This window comes from Thamnophis elegans, chromosome 9, assembly GCF_009769535.1.
Source record: "Thamnophis elegans isolate rThaEle1 chromosome 9, rThaEle1.pri, whole genome shotgun sequence".
NCBI lineage: Eukaryota > Metazoa > Chordata > Lepidosauria > Squamata > Colubridae > Thamnophis > Thamnophis elegans.
The window spans coordinates 52,899,681-52,918,287 of record NC_045549.1 but is presented as its reverse complement, the minus strand read 5'-3'; the positions used below and the strand labels follow the sequence as shown (position 1 = coordinate 52,918,287).

Genomic DNA, 18,607 nt, shown 5'->3' with positions numbered 1-18,607 from the left:
AAACCCATTTATATTAAGGCACAATTGATTAAAACCAGACTGTGACTTTATAATTCTATCAAAGATTGCTGGCTAAATCTAGAATATCATGGATGGACCATTGACCTTAATAAGGCAAGGCAACTGTTAGCTCACACACGCACACAAATTTGAGACTGAAGGTGATTTAGCAATTAAGAGAAACCCCAATTCTACTACACTTTCATCACCAGAGCTCATTGGATGATTCCCTTTAAACCCAACTTACCCTACAAGGTAATTGTGAGAAAAATATTGGAAAAGAAAGTACTATGTAAACTAATTTGTTCCTGGACAGAAAATAAATCTAATAAATAACTAATTAAACTGAGCTAAAAGGGGAAAGGCCTGGCTGCTACCATCCATACAGGAAATCCAGATTATGTTTCTCTAGCCATCTCCTCTGCAACAAATGTGCGTTGAAACATATTTTCCTTATTCAGTGAGAAAACAGACAATTAGTTGAGCAATGCTGATTGCATTTAGAATTATTGATGAAAAAGGATTTCCTTACTGTGTTTCCCTGTACTTCTATTTTTTAGTATCTATAGATTTTGCATTATTAGTTTATAAGGAACTTTCTAATTATATCAGAGGTGGGTTTCAGCCAGTCTTATCTGGTACACGCATACAGGTTGAATTTAGCATGCCTTCCTATACCGGGGCACACTGCGCAATTACAGCCCTGGAGAGCGGAGTCTCTCAGGGGGAAGCCAGAGGCAGCGGGGCAGTCGGGTCCCTCGCCCTCAGAGGGAGGAAGGGCCAATTGGGAGAGGGGCTTTGGTCCTGCTACCTCTGGCGCACAGAACTTTATAGTCCCGCAGCGAAGATTCTGTCCCTCATCCCAGAGCCTTCGTAATGGCAGAAACTTGTTCTCACTCGCCCGGGTTTGTGCAGAGGCTTCCCTCTCCAGCCTGTAATTGTGCGTGGCATGCATGGGGACATGGGCCGCAGCCAGAAGACAAGGAATGCGAGGGGGACAGCGGGGCATCGTCCTTCTGAAGAGGACCTATCTCCAATGAGGGCAGAACTGGTAGCATTGGTCTTGGGATGTTCTGCAGAGTCCCCCAGGGAAAAATGCCACTACCAGGTACTTTTAACATATATTTTGGTCCTATGACTGCAGAATGCTGCAAAAAAACATAAATACAGGCCAGTTGTTGAGTGTTTCAAATGTCATTGGAATACTCAACAAGGTAATCACAGTATGCATGTGTGTCTGTGTGTGTGAGAGAGAGACAGGCAGACACAGAGAGAGAGAGAGACAGACAGACAGACAGACAGACAGAGAAACACACACACATACACAGAGGGAAGGAGGAGATAGAGACAGACAGACAGACAGACAGACAGACATAGAGAAAGAATGACAGAGGGAGACACAGAGGGAAGGAGGGAGAGAGAGAGACAAAGAGCCACACAGAGAGACAGACAGAGACAAAGAGGGAGAAAGAAAGAACAAAAGAAAGAAAAAGAAAGTGGGAGAGAAGAAAGAAAGAAAAAGGGAGAGAGAGACAAAAGGAAGGAAGGCCATACCTACAGAATAGGTTCTAAAAAAAACTTGACCACTGAATTATATGCTTCTCTGTTGTGGTCCAGCAGGATCCGGTTGAGCTGCTGATGGACTCAGATAGCGAGGAACCATATGAGACTGCCCTGGATGATGTGGAGGACCCTGGGCAGGGTTCAGACTCAGAGCAAGGACCAGAGAGACTGGTTGGCCACCAGGAGGTGCCTGAGGCATGGAGCAGTGGGGAGGATCAAAGGCAGTTTGTCCCTGATGCTTGATTGAGAAGGGCTGAGAAACGGAAGCAGCAACTCCGTAGGCAGACTCACAGAGGATGATTAAGCACAGGTGGTTGTTGATTGGCCCCTCCCAAGAGAGATTATAGGTGAGGCATAGGGAGGGGACTTTTGCAGGAAACAACTGTTCAAATTAGTAGTTAAGAAAATCTATCTGTATTCTAGTCATGTCTGTTCGTTTGGACTATCTACGTTGCTTCGTTTGAATTATCTGGGTTGCTGCAGAGCTACTCTATTGAACGTGAGTTGCCTGGGCCCTCAGCCAAAGGATTCGTTATCTCAGTAATTGAACAGTGGCAAACAGCCAAGCCTGTGTTCTGATTTATTCACAGGCCGGGGAAGAGGGGGGTCAGAACACTTCTCTATGTTCAAGATTCCTTAGCTACATAGCTAGGTATTGTGTTCTAAGATTAGTACAATGTTTTCTTAACTTCTGTAACTATTTCTCTGTTTTCTTAGAGTTGGGATGGATGGTAAATCTTTGTTCTCAGAAGTTCACAAAGCACAGAAAACAATAGAAAGCATTTCGTTAACAATTGCATATGTTTATTGATTCAAACTTCCAATATAAATGTTGCTATCGCACACTTCTCCATTCCAGTACAAACATCTCAGGGATATCTTCATCACACTGTTTTCTCAGTGGAATAAACAGGAAGGTATGTGTCCTTATTGTGGTTGCTATCTATCCATTTCAGGAAGGCAATGTGCTCAGACTAATAGAGAAGATGAGCACTGAAAATCAACTCATGTTGACAAATGGAACACAATTATTGATCCTCAGTCATCATTTGTCACCCATTTGTGCCTTTTGTCCTGATATTACTCCTATTTGTGTAGTGCTTAAATGAAAATAAGTGAACTGGAAGAACAGGCCACAAAGTTACTCTTGTTTCTTGAATGATTACATTGCATAGTCAGTGTGGATAAGTCACCACTAAAGTTTGAGCAGAAATTCAAGGAGATTCTCTCACATGAATCATATTTATTTATATAGTTAGCAATAGCAAGCAATAGCAGTTAGACTTATATACCGCTTCATAGGGCTTTCAGCCTTCTCTAAGCGGTTTACAGAGTCAGCATATTGCCCCCAACAACAATCCGAGTCCTCATTTTACCCACCTCGGAAGGATGGAAGGCTGAGTCAACCCTGAGCCGGTGAGATTTGAACAGCCGAACTGCAGAACTACAGTCAGCTGAAGCAGCCTGCAGTGCTGCATTTAACCACTGCACCACCTTGGCTCTTCCCAGTTACTCTGGGAAGTTTAGTGTTTGAAACAATAAAACAGTTAAAACAAAAACAATAAGCAGCCAAGATAGTTAACCAAGTAAAGTTAAGAAATAGCACCCTTAACATATTCTAAGCCCCACCGTATAGTGAAGTTTTTAGAGCCTTGTGAAAGGCCAAGAGCGATGGAAGGATAGAAGATCTGTCTTTTACTTACTGACAATCAACAGTCTTTGGCTGGTGGGATCTGCAACATGCCCAATTTGCTGGATCAAACTGGATGAGTGGCAGCCTGTTGTTATTAACATTTTTTACTGGGAAAACCTTCAGGAAGGGTCTGCCAGAGAGCCTGTCGTTTATTACCTCATGGTTACCAACATTATGGCAATCTTAATTTATTCCCTAATTGATAACATATCTTTGCACCTTCACTTCAGGGGTGAGATCTCTGAAATTTCATTTAGAATATGATCTATAGATGATGTTTCCAAAAATTCCCAACATTCTAATTTCCTTTATCACATGAGTCTTATTATAATAATATAAATCTGGATTACAAAACCTTAAATCCATATATGCCAGTCCTTTTTTGCATCTATGACATATGAAATTCACAAAGCAATTCATTGACAGTATTTACATACTTTCTATTGCTATTCTGATAGGCCCATTCTTAAAATGGAACATATACAGGTATATGAAACTAAATGAGAACAGCTCCACACAGGAACCAAAACCCTTTTTATCTGCTCACATATAAATAATCCTACTTTCATTAAATGTCTCCACTCCAAAAGTACTGCTGTACCAGTTGTGGGAGTCAAAAATTTTCACTATCAGTTCTGTGGGCATGGCATGGCTTGGTGGGCATGGCAGGGGAAAGTTACTGCAAAATCCCCATTTCCTCCTGATCAGTTGTGACTTGGCAGCAGAGAATACAGGTGAAACTCAAAAAATTAGAATATCGTGCAAAAGTTCATTTATTTCAGTAATGCAACTTAAAAGATGAAACTAATATAGGAGATAGACTCAATACATGCAAAGCAAGATAGTTCAAGCCGTGATTTGTCATAATTGTGATGCTTATGGCTTACAGCTCATGAAAACCTCAAATCCACAATCTCAGAAAATTAGAATATTACATGCAATCAATAAAACAAGGATTGTACATAGAACAATATCGAACCTCTGAAAAGTATAAGCATGCATATGTACTCAGTACTTGGTTTGGGCCCCTTTTGCAGCAATTACTGCCTCAATGCAGTGTGGCATGGAAGCCATCAGCCTGTGGCACTGCTGAAGTGTTATGGAAGACCAGGATGCTTCAATAGCGGACTCAGCTCTTCTGCATTGTTCGGTCTCATGTCTCTCATCTTTCTCTTGGCAATGCCCCATAAATTCTCTATGGGGTTCAAGTCAGGCGAGTTTGCTGGCCAATCAAGCATAGTAATCCCACGGTCATTGAACAGGTTTTGGTGCTTCTGGCAGTGTGGGCAGGTGCCAAGTCCTGCTGGAAAATGAAGTCAGCATCCCTATAAAGCTCGTCTGCGGAAGAAAGCATGAAGTGCTCCAAAATCTCCTGGTAGACGGCTGCGTTGACCCTGGACTTAATGAAGCACAATGGATCAACACCAGCAGATAACATGGCTCCCCAAATCAACACAGACTGTGGAAACTTCACATTGGACTTCAAGCATCTTGTAGTGTGCGCCTCTTCATTCTTCCTCCATACTCTGGGTCCTTGGTTTCCAAATGCGATGCAAAAGTTGCTCTCATCAGAAAAGAGGTCTTTGGACCACTGAGCAACAGACCAGCTCTGTTTTTCTTTAGCCCAGGTAAGATGTTTCTGACGTTGTTTGTTGTTCAGGAGCGGCTTGACAAGAGGAATACGACATTTGAAGCCCATGTCCAGGATCTGTCTGGGTGTGGTGGCTCTTGATGCACTGACTCCAGCCTTAGTCCACTCCTTGTGAAAGTCCCCAACACTTTTGAATGGCCTTTTCCTGACAATCCTTTCCAGGCTGCGGTCATCCCTGATGCTTGTGCACCTTTTTCTTCCACACTTTTCCCTTCCACGTAACTTTCTATTAATGTGCTTTGATACAGCACTTTGGGAACATCCAACTTCTTTTGCAATTACCTTTTTAAGCTTTCACTACTTATGGAGGGTGTCAATGATGATTTCCTGCACAACTGTCAGGTCAGCAGTCTTTCCCATGATTGTGATTCCTACTGAACCAGACTGAGAGACCATTTAAAGCCTCAGGAATCCTTTGCAGGTGTTATGGCTTAATTAGCTGATTAGAATGGGACACTTTGAGCCTAGAATATTGCACCTTTTCACAATATTCTAATTTTCTGAGATTGTGGATTTGGGGTTTTCATGAACTGTAAGCCATAATCATCACAATTATGACAAATCATGGCTTGAACTATCTTGCTTTGCATGTAATGAGTCTATCTCATATATTAGTTTCACCTTTTAAGTTGCATTACTGAAATAAATGAACTTTTGCACAATATTCTAATTTTTTGAGTTCCACCTGTAAATTGGGTCGGGGCCAGTTAGAGGTGGTATTTACCGGTTCTCTGAACTACTCAAAATGTCTGCTACCAGAACTGGTCAGAACCTGTTGAATACCACCTCTGTGCTGTACCCAGGCATAAACATAACAACAAAAACAGGGGCTTTTCATTTGAAATAAAATGGCTTTCAAAATATTATTTATTTAATTTCATTCATCTACCATCCCAGTTACATATTGTATACTTGGCAATCTACATTCATCATAAAAAACATAAGAATAAAATGCTAACACACAAAAAGGGTGCTGAGCAAGAAGCAGCTTATCTGGGCCAACAACGCAGCTTCCAAACGTTTTACCGAAAGCCTTCCTAACTTCAGCAGGAACTACACCACTGCGTCAAGGCCAACACAGAGAAGGTCTACTTCCAGAACCTGGACTCAGTGCTTTCATAAAGAAAGTTAATACATAGCAAATCATCCTGGCTTGCATGCACAGAATGGGTTAGTGTTAGGGTTAGGGTTAGGCACGTGAAAGGGAGTATGCAATAGGAGATGAGCCATCAAGGACTTTTAGGTAATGATAAATATTTTGTACTGTTCTTTGGAAAACTATTGTCAATCAATGCAATGTCTGCATCGCAGGTGTGCTTTCGCTCTAACTACTTTTGTCCAATAGCAGCCTTTTCTATCAACACAGTTTCAGAATAGTTGTCCAAGGAATTTCCTGATAGAGTGTACTATTAGCAAATTTTTAAAGAGGCAACTGGACTTTCTTTAGTTTTTCTTTGAAGATGTTTCATTTCTCATCCAAGAAGCTTCTTCACCTTCAAAGGTTCAAAAAGTCTTCAAAGAAAAACCAGAAAGTCCAGTTGCCTTTTGAAAAAGCACCTTAGAGACAACCATGACCTGGATGACTGAGAATCTCCATAGATACTATTAGCAAACTTCCTATGATAGTTAAGAAATTTTCACCAAAGCCTGCTTTTAGCTTGGGAATCACTCCTCTGAAGCTGGGAAATATGTCACACAATCACTATATTTTTTATAAATGTATATTTTATTTGAAGTAAGATTTCTATTTTTTTATTCCAAAAACCTAACCAGTAGTGTCCACAGGGGATGGTGGGGGTGGGTGTCAAAACAAGTAAGATGGCAGTCACAGAATCATGATTGAACCCTTTTGCACATATACCAACGTAACCCAAGTGTAGAAAATGACATGGCTTCCCTATAATGCCAATAACTACCATATTCTATGGATTCTGTTTACCAGATCATGTAGCAATGACAAAAAATCATGATGCAAAATTAATTGAATCAGACCTGAAATAGATTTTTTAAAATGTTCCCTTAGTATTAATTTGTTATCTTTAAAGCAAAAAAAGAACATGACAAACTGTGTTTTTAAATCATGCAACTCCAGAATATGTAATTAGTAGGTAAATATATACTGCCGTCTACTGGCTGGAATGTATATATTTTTGCTTTATTGTTACAACCAACGTCTAACATCTATAGAAAAAATAAACTATTAAAAGAATTTCTAACCATTTTCTAGACTTATTTAATAATCACCTAGAAGTCAAATATGGGGAGAAGAGAACATGACTCACTATCTTTATCCTAAGAAGCCAGTTTTAAGTATTATAGTATGCTTTATTAGATATACAGTATTTACTAACATCAATTGGTTCATCTTGATTTCCATTTTCATAGTCAAATAAATTAAGTGGAATTTAGTGCTTGTTTCTGCTGTCTAAAATGGCCATCAGTAGAACTGTTTATTAAACTTGTATCTGTTTAACTGTTTATTAAACTTGTATCTGTTTAACTGTTTATTAAACTTGTATGCCGCCCTATTCCCAATAGCAGTAGGCATGAAAAATGCCTGAGATTTTTACTCTTTCCTTTATTATTTACAGACTTTACAGTTGGTATTATTAGCAACAGCAATGATAGAAAACCATTACATTGCAATTGAATATGTTGAGGCCCTAGAAAATGCCCCTATTTATTAGTGATTTCTTTGTATTTATAAAAACAGCAAGTGGTAAGATTGAGGAAAGACACTTTTATAGTATTAAGGAACTGTATTTAATCTCAATTTTATCTCATCAGAAACAAACAGAAAATCTAGCAGAATTGGAATGTAGCAGAATTGGAATGAAACATCTTCAATAAATATGCTAAAAAGAGGACATATAAATAATGGAACTTCTTTATTCCAATTGTCTTTTTTCTCTGATGAGCCTTGCCCCCTGCCATAGGCTAACTAAATAAGACCTTGAAAGGCTAAAACAAGATAGGATCATGTAAACAGAACATAACATGCCTGTAGGCTACCCTGTGAAGTGAAATTTTAAAAAAAATACTCCTAGAAAATCTCCTAAGGACATTTGATTTGATAAGTTAAACACAAAGAAGCCATGCTTTATCAGTAATGGTGCATGTTATATTTCCTATACTCTTGATTTTTAATTTTATTTTCAGCCAAAGTAATAAAAAATGATATTATTAATACTTGTGAAGATCTCATAATACTCATAATGAAGTCTATAAAGTTATTGGAAAAAGTATAATACTATTAAGTAATACACTATTAAGATTAATATATTACACGGGGAGAGGACATCTAAACTAGGGGTATCAAATTCAATTTCATTTAGGGCCACATCAAAATTGTTTTTGATCTTGGGGGATGGGGACATGGCCAGGGGGCATGGCCAGCATGACATCACTCGTGTCAGGGGGTACCTGTGGTGGCCCAAGTGCTCTGCCAGTGAAAAAGGGCTTGCAAGCTCTGTTTCCGGCTGGGGCGGCCTCGTCCAACCCTCTGCCAGTGAAAATGGAGCTGGGGGGGAGGCACGGATGGTCCTCGGGAGCTCCGTTTTTGGCTGTTATGGCCTTTTGCAACCCTCTGCCAGCAAAAACGGAGCTTGGGGGGCCACAAGCACCCCTTGTGAACTCCATTTTCAGCTGGGATGGCCTCCTGCAGCCCTCTGCCAGTGAAATGGAGCTCTGGAGGACTGCATGCAGCCCACACAAGCTCCATTTTCACTGGCAGAAGCACCACGGGACAGTCCTTCACTGTTTCCAGAGCACTCCCGCGGGCCAGATTCAAGCACCCCATGGGCCAGATCTAGCCTCCAGACCTAGAGTTTGATACTCCTGCTCTAAACAATATATTGCTGTGTTGTACAAGAAATTCCCACCTATCATAGTTTATGAAAACCCGAGATCAAGATTAGTCACAAATTAAAGACAAGCGGAGTAATTGGCATTACCTTAACCATCAACCTTCAAAGAAGTAACCAATACCTTACAATGGGACTCTTCAGCCCTAATACATTTACTATAGTCTTTGTATGATTCCCTATCTCCTACACATTGCAATAAATTTTATAGGTTAATCATACCAAACAAGACTTGAAACTTTATTCTTTGTGTAAAATAACTATAGACAAGACATAATGTCTCATCTTATTTAGACTTTTTATGGTCATTCACTGTTTCTGCTGGAGGCAGTGTAAATTTTAGGTATAAGCAAAACAAGGACCTTAAAATCTGCCTTTAAAAAAATTAGTTGGTGTTTTTTTTTGGCTTTTAGAATTTTATGTGTCTTTTTATTTGTATTCTATAAATAATCTATGAGAGAGATCAAACCAGCCAAATGATAAACATGTAACTGGTAAATGCATTCAAATCAAAATAATTTGTTCTTTTTCTTTAAATATCTTGCCATTAATTAATGAATAGGTATATACAGTACATTTACTATTTTTGTGGTGAACCCAAGACCTGTTTTGGCACACACCTTTCTGAAATCTTCTGGCATAATTTTCTGACAAGCTCTCTGGGCTTTACATTGTTAGGGCTCCACCAAGTCTAAATCAGGCACTGGATTGTTTTCTCCCAATTACTCTGAAAGCAGCTATTTCCCATTCCCAGTGATAGGATTTAGGTTGACTTCCAGGTGAACTTTTAATCCTAAAGGACGCATTCTTTTGCTGGCTTTTTGTTTTCTCGCAAATTCTCTCATGCTTTGGGTTTTTTTTAAAATAAATCTACTAGAATTAAAAGAAAGCTATGATCTAATCTGTAGTTTTTTAGATTGATTCATAACAAGATGGAATTATTGTGGGGGCTGAAACTGGCAAATCATCAGCACTATAGCTGAAGTCAGGCAGAACCATTATCAAACATGGGACATGTTTTTTACATACAAAGCCAAAAAATGAGTGGCAAGAAGTCAATTACCATGTAAAAGTCAGAAACAGGTGGAATATTTAAACTCTGCTACTGCTGTAAGTAGAGGGTTTGGCTGTTTATGTTGTAGAGCTTACAGTATCTGCAATAATTATAATTAAAAAACCCGATCTCTCTCTGAACAATGTTCTTCATTTACATTGCAAACTCCTAAATATGGTTTTAACTTTCTAGACAAAGTTTTAATAGTTAGCCCTGGGTAAAGCTCCTACTGATTAAGTCTGAGATAACAGAATAGCAGAGTTGGAAGGGACCTTGGAGGTCTTCTAGTCCAACCCCCTGCTCAGGCAGGAAAACAATACCATTTCAGACAAATGACTATCCAATCTCTTCTTGAAAACTTGGAGCATTCACAACTTCTCTAGGATTGTAACAGTAAAACCAGATCCAAGTCCCAATTCAAACATGGAACTCATTGTCAACTTTAAGTCACTTGCTTTCTCTAAATGCAAATGTTTTAAGTAGCTACTGCTTAAAATAATAATCAAATAGGCAGGACTTGCATAAACCCTTTAACCGCCAAAGATAACCTTAATTATTTGGAACCTAGCTTACCTTATTGTACAAATGCATCTACTACTACAATGTGATCCACATATAGCCACAGACGTGAAGTATAAATAAGATGACGACTATACATCACTTTGAGGAGGCCATTTGAAAAGGAGAAATCTTGTTTAATGGATACAGCAAATGAAATACTTCTTCTATTACAGCAATGTTTCTCAACCTTGGTGACTTTAAGTCCTGTGGACCTCAACTCCCAGAATTCCCCAGCCAGCTATGCTATGCTGGCTCAGGGATTCTGGGAGTTGAAGTCCACAGGACTAAAGTCACCAAGGTTGAGAAACACTGTATTACAACATTAAATAAAAATACTACATTATTCCTATAACCAAAGGAGAAAACATATTTTCCTCATTATTCTTTGTTTAAGAAATCATAATTACACTGATTTATTGATTACATCAATTTATATAGTACTCACGTTTTTTTTAAAAGTTGGGTTAAGATTAATAAACATAACCTGTACATGACATGAGATAGGTAATTGAAAATTGTAATATCGTTATTTCAAAATATTACCTGGTAATTCGGAGAGAACACCACTAAAGGGAAGAAATTGGCCCTTTTTAGTGTACCTGTTCCGATTTAAATTTGCCTGTCCCATTAACTCCTGTGAAGAAAAACATCACGTATAAGTAGTCCTCGACTTATGACCAGAATTGAGTCTAAAATGTATGTTACTAAGTGAGACGGTTCTTAAGTGAGTTCCACCCCATTTTGCAATCTTTCTTGCCACAGCTTTTAAGTGAACCACAGCACTTGTTAAGTTGGTAACATGGTTGTTAAGTGAATCTGGCTTACCCGTAGACTTTGCTTGTCAGAAACTGGCTGGGAAGGTTACAAATAATGATCAAATAACCCCAGGAGAGTGCAGCTGCCGTAAATACATGCCAGTTATCAAGCATCAAAATTTTGATCACGTTACTGTGATGACACTACAATCGTCATAAGTGTGAAAATGGTCATAAGTCACTTTTTTCAATGCTGTTGTAACTTTGAATGTTCGTAGGCTGAGGACTACCTATAGTATACTTAGTGGTTGAACTAGAAAATCTCCATGTTTCCTTCCAACCCTATGATTCCATGATTATTTACAATGTTTCCATGTTGTCACTAGCATTAACTCAAATTAGTGATTTCCCAAGCCACTATAAAGTGGATAACATGAATCAGGAAATGAGATCATAGTCAAAAAACCTAATGAGAACCCTTTGAAGCAATCCAAGTTTATTCTGTTCACGCAGTAGATGATAAATTTACAAGCAAGACATGACAGCAGTAAAACTCTGCAAACCATGTTCCCTGGTTTATATTCAGTATTGCTTTTGATATAGATACTATAAATCTTACATGCCACATGAAATCTGGTCCTTAAAACTCTTTCAATCACCTCTACAAATTATTATTCATGAATTATTCATAGATTTAAGCAGTTATTTATTCAAAGGAGAAGAAAAGCCTACGCCCTACATAATGAAGTATTGAGAAACACCTTCATCCATTCAAATCAATAGAGCAGCACATTTCTGTAATACTAACCACATATTGGTTATCATATATTATAATATGTACTCTAGCAACAAGTATATGACAAGAAATAAACGAAGGAAAGAATTATAACTTAATAAATTGCAGTTGGTTTTTTATATCCCTTTCTTTTTTAAATGTGTTTCTGTTGCTGTTCTTTATGGAATCATCCAGATTCCAGAGTTTATGAGAACTGTTACATGAGAAAAAGAGAGATTTTATTGTTTTATTTAGCAGTACTTGTTGCATTTCAGTAATACATTGTGACTAAGGAAATTCTTTGGAAGCAGTGAAGTGTTGCTGTGTTTCCAAAGATGGGTTGTTTATTAGTAGGAGAAAATCAAACCAAAAGACATTGTGAAACAGATATGCAAATTATTTCTCAAAACCAGCTCTGTTAATCTAAGCAAGCACTTTTTAATGTGAGAGATTCCAATTGTTACTAATACATTAGAAGGATAGAGCCATTCAAATCTAAATTAAAAGAAGTTATTACCTAGCTAGTCCATTCGTACCCAAACTAAACAGAGCAACAGGCAGATTGTGTGTAATCTATGTAAACAGAAAAATAAACTATCTATTCTATCAAAAATAATCAATCTATTGTAATCTTCAACTTGTAATCATTTTAGTGATTATTCAACGTTATAACAGCACTGAAAAAAGTGACACAACTGGTCCTCACACCTACAATCACTGCAGCATCAACAACAGTTGCTGTCCCAGATTAAGTAATTTCCCTTTGTGACTTCCCCAGCCACCTTCTGGCAAGCAAAATCAAGGGGAAAGTTGGATTCAATTAACAACTGTGTGATTCACTTAACAACTGCAGTGATTGGTTGTTTCATTGCTAAAATATTCTTATGTGACATTAGTTAAAGAATGTTTTTCAAGATCACTTTATACAATATATTTTTAAGAATATAAACCTCACAAATAAATGAGAAGGCATAAGCTTCACATGGTGAGAAAGCAGTAATTTGAGTAGCCCAACCTTTGGGCTATTATATTTATGAGAAGGAAGGATTAACTACTAATTATTGGCATTATTAACCATCATGAGGCAGACAATATAATATAATGGGGCAGAGAACATAATACCACTGTATAATATGCAGTTAACCAAGTAAAACATGAACGAAAAGGAAGAATAAAAGATGTATGTAGCAAGGTACATTCCTTGAGTTATGACCACAATTTAGCCCAAATTTATGTTGCTAAGTTAAACATTTGTTAAGTGAGTTTGCCCCATTTTATGACTTTTCTTGCCACAATTATTAAGTGAATTATTGCATTTGTTAAGTTAGCAACATGGTTGTTAAGGGAATCTGGCTTCCCCGTTGACTTTGCTTGTCAAAGTTGCAAATGCTGATCACATGACCCGAGGACACTACAACTGTCATAAATATGAACCAGTTGTCAAGCATCTGAATTTTTATCATGTAACCATGGGGATGGTCATGTGAAAAACAGTCATAAGTCACTTTTTTCAGTGTCCTTGTAACTTTGAATGATCACTAAAGGAACTGTTGTAAGTTGAGGACTACCTGTACTAGGTATTAACTTCCATCAGCCTTGCTTTGGCCAAACTTTTCAAGTATTATTTTTAGACTGAGACAAGCACAACCTTTGCTATGAAACAGAAATCAGAATACGGCACACAGGTTCATCTTCAAAATAAATTGGTTCCATTATAAAGAAAGTCAGTCATGTCAAACATTTTAAAAAAAACACCTGGTGAATCTTTTCCCAATATAAAGATGCCACAATTAACTAACTGTAACACTGACTACATTGAAAATGTGGAAGAGGATTTGCCAGTTATCTATACATGCATGTTTTACATTTGTTTCTTGTATTTCACTTTTCTTGTAAGAAGCTTTACATATTGGTGAATGAATGATCTCATTTGTTCAGTAACATCTAACTAACATATCATTCAAGTTAGTTTAACATAGGTTGTCCATTCTTTTTTTTAGAGGTTTTAAAATTAAATAAACACCAAAGAAAACAGCAGATGTTATTTTTTTGTCAGGATTTAAAAAACACAAGGCATGAAATTTATTTAATGGGGACTTAAACTAAACACTGTTGCCAAAATTGCAACGATGCCTGGGAGAAAAGGAATGTCTTAGCCTGAGGTCAGCCAAAATGACAACACGTGGGTGCCAGAAGAGCCTCCCTGGGGGGGCATTCCACAAACAAGACTCTGCAAAGCCAAAGGCTTCTCCCCGTGTACTTTCCTTGGCAAAAACACCAGGAACAGAACCTCCAAGGGCGTCCAAAACATCCACGCAAGTTCACAAGTAACTTTATCCGTACAACGAGCACAGATAAGCCGATCTGGTCCCCAATCCAAACTCTGGCAGGTGTTTCTCTCTCAAAAGCAACCCAAAAGCTTGCTTTAAACCTATTACTCTCCCGAGACCGAAATCCCGCCCTCCATTTCAGGGGCTCTCCTAATCCACCTCCCAACGCTCGGAAAGACGCGAGGCTCCGAATTCCCCCCCCCCCAAAAAAAATTCCCTTAGAGGCGGGCTTCTGGGAAAGAAAGCAGAGCGCGACAACTCCCCCCCCCCCGTCTTCCCCAGTTCTAAAGAAAGGAGCGGGTGGCGCGCCGCAGCTGGGAGAGCTCTCCCGCAGCGAACGGGAGCGGGGGCAAACCCCAGCTCTTGAATACACCAACAAGAGGGATTTTAGCAAGTCGGCTCCAACTCGGTTCAAAGTTTCCATGGAAGCGAACGGAACACGGCCCCAACTAAATGTTACAGCCTCGAACAGATCCCGAGTTGTCTTGCTTCTTCCCAACTTAACTCACCCATGCCGCTAGGCTTCGCTTTCTTCTCCGACGGCCGAGCCGAGAGATGCTGTCCCACAGAGAAGGAGCAGGAACTCTCCGCTACCCACCCCTAAAACCACCGCTTTCTCTACCAGTTCCACAGGCCGGGCGTCAGCAAAGCGGAGGCGGGTTCAGAAACCCCTCCTCCATTTGCCTCATCCCACTCGACCCGGGGCTGAGTCCCAGAGCGCTGGGGCGTCAAAAGGCGCCTTTCCCAGTCGAACGGGAAGGCACGTTCCGCTTACCCTCGACAGATGGCACTTGAACCCTGCACTCGTTTAGAAGTTGCGAGTGCGCCTTTATAAAGCCTGTTTAATACTGCCACTTTTATTGCGCTAGAAGAACAGCAAGCGGCTATGGGTGCGAGGAGAGGCAACACGCGCCCCTTTCTTTACCTGCCTCGGCGAAGGGGCTGTGGGGGGGGGGGGAACCATGCAGCCGCGCCTCCCGTGTTTCTTGCTCGCTTCTCAGGCCTCTGCAAAAGGAAAATAAGGGCTGTGAGCGTTGTTTAGATTTGCTACTTCCCTCAGCCGGGGAACAGAGCAACCAATGCATGGATGGAAACAGCCACTTCCATCTTCTACCTGTTGACTTAAGTTCTTTTTTTGAACAGAGAAACATTCGGATCTTAACCCTCAGCCAATGGAGTTGGATTCTTCTTGTGATGGTTTCTCTTTGAAAACTTAAAGGCATCAATTTTCTCCCCAAATCACAAACACCTTAAATATCCACAAGCAGAGAAAATTGCTTTTTTTTCCTGCCCACTTTGAGGAGGGGAAGATAGTTTTGGGGAACTTCCAATGAAATACAGTACTTTTATGTTACATACTTGTTATATGTTCATGTCACATATGTACCTGAGATTAACTGATCTGTAGATTACTCTAGTTCTTTGATGCATTGAGCCATATAGTGCATACATTCACAGTAACACTAAATTATAATGTGGATAACTAGTGTGGGAAGTTATCATCCAGCCCTCTCCCAGAAAAATGAAATATCCTAGGAAATATTGAAAAGGCAGAATATTTCTCTGGATGTGAAAAGAAGCATGTTTTAAAAGACAGAATAGTTGCCTGTAGCTTCTTGCCTACCCCCACTTTGTCAATAGGCCCATTAAGACTAGCTAGGCTAGCCCACTTTACATAATAAAGACTTCAGCAGCAGCTACAGAAAGGCATGATTGACCTTTTACTCAACTCTCCACATGGCTTCTGAGAACTCATCTATGGATTCAAAACAGCCTAGAGAGTAGCCCCCTGCATGGCACCATGGGAGTCTGACAACCAATCATTATACATTTCTTACACAGGAACAGGAAACAGAGAGGTGGGACTGGTCAGGGCTCAAGCCATGTGGCCCTGTCCAACAATAAACCATCTTTCCAAGCAGCCTCCATGTCTCCAGTGTCTTCTTCCCCACTTGGAGCTGAACCCAGAAGGACATTTCTTTCAACACTAGTTTATAATTTGTCGATGTATTTGACAAACTCACATAATTGGGTTATTTCAGTAAATCATCAATTCTTAATTTTATCACATAAATTGGATTTGATCTCTAAGTACAATTACAAATAATATTTATTAGATTTTTATAACATTTCAGTTATAATCGACTCAAAGTAAATATACTACCATATAAGACCTGGAGTCTTATAAACCAAATCAGGAGATAATCAAGAGCATACATTGTGCATTGGTGTATTAAATCAAAAGTCTAGTTGATGGCATGTAAATGCTGTCCCCAATTGTACAGAATTTAAAGCAGGATTTGAAAATCAGGGTTTTGTGTGGTATACAGTAGCAAATAAACTTAAAATGGACCTATCACATATTGTTAGAATCCAGAAATATAGCTAAGATAGTGGCACTATGTGCAGCATCCCTATGGTCACTCATCAAAATTCAGGCACTTGGCAACTGACTCATTTATGATGGTTGCAGTGTTCCGTAGTCACGTGATAATCTTTTATGACCTGACAAGCAAAGCCAATGGAGAAACCAGATTCATTTAACAATCATGTGATTAACTTAACAACTGCAGGGATCCACTTAACAACTATGGCAAGAAAGCTTGTAAAATGGGGCAACGCTCACTTAACAAATGTCTCACAGTAATTTTGGGCTCAATTGTGGTTGTAAGTCAAAAAGTACCTGTATTAGGTTATTAGATGGATATTTTGTGAATTGAGCTCACTAAACTCACTGCACTGAATTAAAGACCGTAAATATCTGTGATAAGTAGTCTAAGCTATTACTGCCTCTAATTACATAATTTTAAAAAATATGTTATTACAGCACTGTCATTTATTGCTATAACTTATAACAGTTATAATAAGTTATTGTTATAACTAACTGCGGCATACAACACTTTGGAAGGACAGGTTGTTATACATATTATCTACAGCAAAATTATCTCTCGACTAATTAATAACATGCTGAGTGATAGGTCCTTTCAGATAATAATGAGAGACAATATAAATAAGATAAGATTAAACAACAGCCTCCACAAGGCTCTATCATGGCATCTGACCTATTTGACATATACATATCAGATATGCTGGTGAGAAAGGGACACAAATTTGGATACACTGATGAAATGGTCACAGCAGTACAAGAAAAATATGGAGGTGGCTGACAATCTCCTGTCAAAAGATCTTGGGAAATTCTTCACTGACTGCGGACTTACTCCTACCAGTAGCAAAATGGTAACTACGTGCTTCCACCTTTACAACAAACTAGCATCTGAAGCTCCAATAGTCTACTTAAACAACAACTTACTCCCCTATGATAATCCAAAGTACCTTGAAGTAACATTGGATCAGACTCTCATACAAGATACACCTAGAGCAGGAGTGTCAAACTCAAGGCCTGCGGGCCAGATCCAGCTCATGGGGTGCTTAGATCTGGCCCATGGGGCCATCCTGGAAATAGCAAAGGACTGGCCTGCAATGCCTCCACTAGCATCACCCCGTATTTGGCATGGACAGCCTCCTGCAGCACTCTCCCAGCCAAAACGACCTACGGGGGCCTTCAAAGGCTCCCCTGGCCTGTTGCTGGCACAAAATCTTTGTGGGCCACATTCAACCCTCCGAGGTCTCCCCAGGCCTGTTACAAGCTAAAATGGAGTCTCTGTGGGCTGCATCTGGCCCTCTGAGGCTCCGTTTGGGCCTCCAGAGGTCTCCCCAGGTCTGTTACAGTCCAAAATGGAGCCTCCAGAGGCCTGTTATACAGGCTTGAAATGGAGTATCACAGGGTCCTTCTGACAAGCAAAGTCAATGGGGAGTCCAGATTCATTTAACAACTGTGTGACTAACTTAATAACTTTAGTGATTTACTTAACAACTGTGGAAAGAAAGATCATAAAATGGAGTCCAATTCATTTAACAAATGTCTTGCTTTGCAGCAGAAATTTTAGGCTCAATTGTGGTCGTAAGTCGAAGACTACCTATATATATCAATTCAATGTAATAGTCAGAAAAATATTTCATTCAATAGAAGTCATTCCATCCTATAAATGTCTTTAATTCTACTCTATGTGCCAGCTAAGTAATGATAATGGGATTATTCCGCTTAATTATACACACTATTGAAACTTTAAAATATTAATTCTGATTTTTATTCATTTTTAACCTACCATAAAATGGTGGCATTTTTTTTTTGCTGTACTGTATTTTTTAAGTTAATTGCCTTGCCTGTGAGTTTTACTACAGTAGTTAGTTCATATAGAAATTTCTCGGGTTCATGATAGAACAGCAGATATAGAAAGTTCAGTGCTACTATCATCAGTCATCTGTGGAAAGAAATATTTTTCACACTATTTCATGTGTACT

The 18,607-nt window shown here is 39.2% G+C and overlaps 1 protein-coding gene across 1 annotated transcript in view; it reads right to left on the bottom strand.

Moving 5' to 3' along the window:
* Positions 1-14,864, bottom strand: part of GPM6A (glycoprotein M6A) — a 198,045-nt gene extending 183,181 nt beyond the window's left edge. Inside the window, 1 exon segment of the mRNA XM_032224737.1 lies at positions 14,755-14,864. Coding sequence (XP_032080628.1) covers positions 14,755-14,758 — 4 coding nt within the window. The 5' untranslated portion in view covers positions 14,759-14,864.
* Between the last annotated feature and the right edge of the window lie 3,743 nt (positions 14,865-18,607).